The sequence below is a fragment of the Protomyctophum bolini genome (genome assembly GCF_963924005.1).
Source record: "Protomyctophum bolini genome assembly, chromosome: 5".
NCBI classification, from domain to species: Eukaryota; Metazoa; Chordata; class Actinopteri; order Myctophiformes; family Myctophidae; genus Protomyctophum; species Protomyctophum bolini.
In genome coordinates, this window is record NC_137866.1 from 23,572,973 (window position 1) to 23,578,972 (window position 6,000).

A 6,000-nucleotide genomic window follows, 5' to 3' on the forward strand; every position below is an offset into this window, starting at 1 on the left:
CTGCAAATTGCAAGGTAGAAAAACAGTGACATAAGAGGCATTTCACATGTTTTCGTTTAGCCTACGCAATTTGTTGTACACCTGTGTTGGGCCCACTAAACTAAACTGGTAGCTGTGTCAACATGCTGACAAATGTTGCAGTCACTCTTTCACTATGTAAAGTTAATTAGTAAGGGTTTTTATTACGCGACATGTGCAATGATGTATAGAAACAATGGACAACTTATTTTTTTATCTTGATTCGGGTGCCTCCTTACTGCCAATTGTACTGTGAACGCCAGCTACTCTTTATGCAAAACCACCAACCATGTCATTTTGCACCGAGAAGGGTTTCACAAGTGGTAAGTGGGTAATTGTAGATGCCTTGCAGCTTCAAAAATCAACACAAGCTGAGGTTTCGGGCTGTGTATTTTCTGATACCATATTGCCGCCTGCCCCCGCCCCTCAACTACACACATAGCCTTGTAATTCACTGACCCCAAAAACCTCACGATGGGGAGTTTGACTGCTGACGGTTCAACACCTCTCCACAATGCCACCTCAGGGGGTCCAGGTCTTCACACCTCTGGATAGAGAGGCTGTTTTGGGAATGTGGGGGTGAACAGGAGGGTGTCACAAACCCACCTCTCTCTCTAATCACGCCCAATCACTGCAGCTGTTAGAGCTCTTTGTCTCTACACCAACACCCCTCAAACACACACACACACACACACACACACACACACACACTCAATAATTCATTTCAGAATGTTGTATCCCATCACCCCATTCTGAATATTGTTGGAATTTCATGAATAGCCGTGACAAGTGTGTCATTCTTTGTCTCAGTAAGTCACTTTTTGGCCCATGGCCTTTATAGCGCTACCAAAGAAATGAGTCATTATGGGCCCAGCCCCAGGGGTTAAAACAAACCAGAGGCTTGATGCTGGTCAGAGATTACATCTTACAAAAGCATGCGTCAGCACAATGACACGAACCAATCCAAAGTAGACGTGATACCCAGGGGGCATTCCCCAGCCCCACACACACACACACACACACAGCAGACCTGACACAGGGTCTGAGGAGGGCCCTTTAAACCCACCGTCATACTGACATCTTTTTCCACTGAAACACACACAGGCTCATTATGTAAACCCCCTTATAACCATCAGACCAATAAAAGTGAGAAGGGCACTTAATGTGAGAGACAGACTGCTGCAAGTTTGTGTCACCGGGCCACAGCATATTCCTATTAACCTTTCAAAGTAGCAGTCTACTCAGCTTACCAACCTACCAGCTTAGCCTATAGGAAGTATAGGGGCATACATACATAGCTACTAGCTCTACTAAAGAATAACTATGCAAAATGCCAATAAATAAATAAGAAATGGGTCACATGGAAAGTTCTTGCAATGGGGAACAGCGAGCGATTTCTGGTGCCGGACAAAGAGCTCCATTGTCCAGTGGAAGGACGTTAACGGGCCACGATAGCTGAGTGAGAACCTGGATGAAGAATAGCCTGGAAGTCCAAATATACAAGCTCCACTTCTGTAAACCAAACACCCACTAGTTTGATTTATAAACGGGTCAACACGAAAAGGACAGCAATGAAAACAATAACAGAAAAACGGCCTGATCATATATGGAGAGGGACCGCGGCATAGGCGTAGGGAAAACATTTCTGCGTTGGTTTGGTTGCCAAAAAAAGAAGATCAGGCCCGGTCCAGGCCCGGGTCAATATTTATTTTAACGGCAACCCTGTTCGAGGGCGTAAACTCCGGGAGAGTGACCGACATGGACGCGGTGACCTCATGTAGTATGCACTCGTCACATGAGCTAATGCAGAACGAACGGCACCCACACCCCACTCAGAAGAACACATGCTCCATGGAACACATTACCATCTCCATCGCCACCCTCCATTACAAACACCCAGAGGTATTTAATGATGATGACCTCGTATTCATATTCAATGATACATAATGGCAGATCCCACTGGAGGAGCTCAGAAGGGAGGATGCGTACAGTCAAAGCCTCAGTGTTAGTTTTCCATGAGGAGGTGCTCAGCCTCCCTGACAAAGAACAGAAGTCCAACTACGTAACTATGAGCCATCCAGTTGTTAACGTCATCATTACGTAGCCGTATATGGACCAGCTCCAAAATCCTCTTGGGTCTTTCCAACCAACCCCCGGCCCTCACCAGACCCAGAGTCTGTTTTTATTTACAGACCGTGACCTCTTAGACCCTGTCTATCTCAGTGTGATCCACTCCCTGATCCCTGCCTGGCACGGGGTAAAGTCAAATAGGAATGAGTTACTGATTATGTGTGTGAGAAAAGACCTGCCCAAGCATGAGGGGATGTGGACTGATAATAGGCCGCTATCGGCTTTACTGGGAAACCGTTACTTGCCAACCTTAACCTGCACAGGGAGGGAGACTCTCTTTCTGACACACTCCCACCATCTACCATACACAAGTACTATCCACATGATCGCACAAATGCAACGTGAACATGCTTGGATCCACACCATGCACAAGAACATGCATTTGAACTCTAAGTTCATGTGTGTGTGTGTGTGTGTGTGTGTGTGTGTGTGTGTGTGTGTGTGTGCGTGTGTGTGTGTGTCTGTCTGGAGCTGTCACACACAGTTCATAGATAGATCCTATCCTCAGGCGTTTCTCTACGGTGGTCTGCCCCGAGTGTCCACATTTAATTCTATTACTCTCAGCCAAGGGGGCATGACAGACACACACACACACACACACACACAGACTATATATAAACTCATTGTCATGGATCAGTGCCATCAGTCAAAGAAGAACAACGTGAGCCTTTGTGCTAGAGGGCATGATATGGGGAGGTCAATATATATATACTCGTCTCCCATCATTCATTGTCATTAATATGCAGCTGAAACATGACAGCAATTTAACAGACTATAAACTATAGAGAAGAATGATTTCCCCCATCTAGTCATACACAGTAACATTCAGTGTTCATCAACTCTTTTTGTTTTTTATCTCAACCTTTCAGGGTTACATGAACACTCCGGATTTGACCGTGTAGCTGTTCTTTGAAGGAGGAACTCCCTCCCTGGACTTCCCCACCTCCTTGGATTCCAGATTCTCTTGCACTCCCCTGTGTCTCCAAGACGTGGATGATAGTGATGACGTGTTGGTGCACGCACACACACACACACACACACACACACACACACACACACACACACACACACACACACACACACACAACACATATTGACATGCCAAGTTCTTTCAGACGCAAACAAGTGAATAGATCCAGCGGTGGGCTGGCAGCTTAGAAGCCCGCCTTACACCCGCTCTCACATGTCGCTTGGCTTTGGCATTCAACTTTTGAAAACATACACAACATCCACAGGGAAATCGCAGAGGACTGGCTGGGTTGGAATATCTACACACACACAGTCACACACACACACACACACACACACACACACATACACACACACACACACACACACACACACACACACACACACACACACACACACACAACCCATTGTCTCATCCTCTCCATAAGCATTGTGTCTCAGCTGGTAAAAGTTCAGATGAAGTCATCGGAGAGATGTACTCCTGTGCACATACATGCTGTAGAAAGGGGGAGACGAAGGGGAGGGAGTCTAGACTAGACAGTGGGGGAAGTATGGTGGATGGAGGGGTTTAAAAGAAAAAGGCAGAATGACATCAGCGTAGGAAGTGAGGGGCTAGTCTTAACACACACTCTCCTCTGACTCCAGTAGTGTGTGTCTGCTAACATCACAGCCTAAATCAAAAATACAGACCCTTTAAAAAGAGAAAGCAAAGAGGCAAGGAGAGGGGAGGTCCCCCCAATGTCTGAGTGAGTGTCTGCCGCCTGGAGGAGGAACACCAGGAAACTAGAGATGCTGGCTACCCACTCGGCTACAAAGATCCCTCTCGGAGCCAAATTTGTTGTTCATAAAAACACACTGACTGACAGAGCACCAACGACCCATATTGGCCAGGCCAGCACACCACTCACTCACTCCTGTGGCAGCTTCTCTGATACAAGGACCAGACCAGCTCCTCCTGGACATGATATTGTGCCAATGCCAGACCACTCTGGGTGCCTGCCTTACATCATGCTGATGTATTCGCCACAGAGACCACGTCACAGCAGGCCATTTATACTGCTGTGTGGCAGATTAAACTGCCTACTGCAGGGCTGGGAGAGACGCCCATAATATGCAAGACAGAATACCTCTCAGTGTCTCAGCAGCTCTACAGGGGTACTACTACTAGCCTACTGATAGAATGCTGATAGTCACAGCATGTTTGCAACTCAGACTGAGAGAAATCACATTCCTGCTATGTGTCAAGCATCTCATGTAGCCTGCACTGGTGAGGGTTTAACACCAATAAGATGTGATTGTTACAGGCTATATGTGTAATTGGTTTTGCGGGACATTTCAACCTGAAGACAGATTCAAAGGTCAGAATTTAATGAAACTGCCAGAAACTGGCTTAGAATTTGAGGATGATTGTATCAAAAAGGGTTTATTTTCCTTTTGCGTCTGAGTTAATGCGTTTTCCATGATGAAATGGCTACTCTTTTCTAATGACATGGCTCATGGCAGCAGATGTATCTGTAACCACACTTAAGGTCATGGAATTCCTCAGTACATATTCAATTAAAATAATAATTGGATGGAAGCTGCGCGCGTGCGTAAAAGTCTCCAAAATGATGTACAAAATGTAGGCTCTGTGTCGAGGCCTCATGAAAGTAATGTTCGCGAACGTAACCCCTGATTTCTAACATTTGGGGGTTCTGTAACAAAAACAGTTTCAGTGCGCGATACAGGAACACAATAAGGCTCTCTTGGACGTACCCAAAACATTATATATAAAAACAACCCTCCATACTGCTGGCGTTGCTTATTTACATGTCACCTATAGGGTTGCAACATCTTGCAAAATAAGATTTCGTCTCGAAAAACCAACTCACCTAGCAGAATCGGCCAAGTAAAATTCCACTGCATATCCGAAGTAACTCCCGTTTGGTCCGCTATAAACTGTGGGGTTCTCCACGTCCAAGTTGAAAGCTTCGCAGAATGGCTGAGAACATCGGAGTAGAAGAACCCCAACACTACAAAGAAGCGTGCGGAAAAGAACGACGGGCGTCCCCGGCGTTTTGGTGCGAAATCCTTTCATCCCCATTTTAGGAATAAATAAATCCACTAAAGTTTGTTTGAAAGGCCAAAAATGTCCCAACTTCAGCGCTTTGAAATCCACAGAGCCCCTGAAATAGCGGTTAAGTCTATCTAAACTGCATCCCTGTAACTCTAGCCGGGTAGTATCTCATAAATGCTCCGTCAGCTTCTCTCGGCGTCCTCCTCGGACCTCTCTCTTCTTCAGTTCACTTCTCTCTCCTTCAATACTCTCTCTCCCTCTCCTCACCTAATTGACGGGACGACTAGGGAGTTCCTTGACTCGTGACAAACTTTTGGGGAGGTGGAGCCTGTAATTCACAAAAAGTTCGGAGAGAACTCTTCTCAGCTCTACTTCTCAGCCGCTACTATCTGAGAACAAACCTCTGCCAATCTGGTCTGGTGGTACTCTGTGGTCCTGGTCTGGACGGTCCCTGTAATCCCTTTCGGCAACGGAAATTTGAGAGAGAGAGAGAGAGAGAGAGAGAGAGAGAGAGAGAGAGAGAGAGCGAGAGAGAGGGGGAGAGGGAGAGAGAGATGCTTATCTGATGCGAACATGATTAACAGAATGAACAATGAATCTCAAGTGTTGGATGCTAATCTCGTTGCTATGTTGACAGTTTCAACATGAATTTGCTGTCAGACAATCAATGGAATGGATAGGCTAACCTTTTTGTAGATAACTAAATCTGGAATGTAGATTGTTTAAAAGTAGGCTATATGTTTGACAATAATTCCATGATCATCAATGGTGAATGCTGAATGGTGATGCCACCACTGTGGTGGGGGGAAATTAACTACCTAAGCCAC

General features: G+C 46.0%; 1 protein-coding gene across 1 annotated transcript in view; it reads right to left on the reverse strand.

The window, feature by feature from the left end:
- Positions 1–5,526, reverse strand: part of itga5 (integrin, alpha 5 (fibronectin receptor, alpha polypeptide)) — a 45,872-nt gene extending 40,346 nt beyond the window's left edge. Inside the window, 1 exon segment of the mRNA XM_080764551.1 lies at positions 4,989–5,526. Within this exon segment, the coding sequence (XP_080620677.1) occupies positions 4,989–5,200 (212 nt within the window). The 5' untranslated portion in view covers positions 5,201–5,526.
- Between the last annotated feature and the right edge of the window lie 474 nt (positions 5,527–6,000).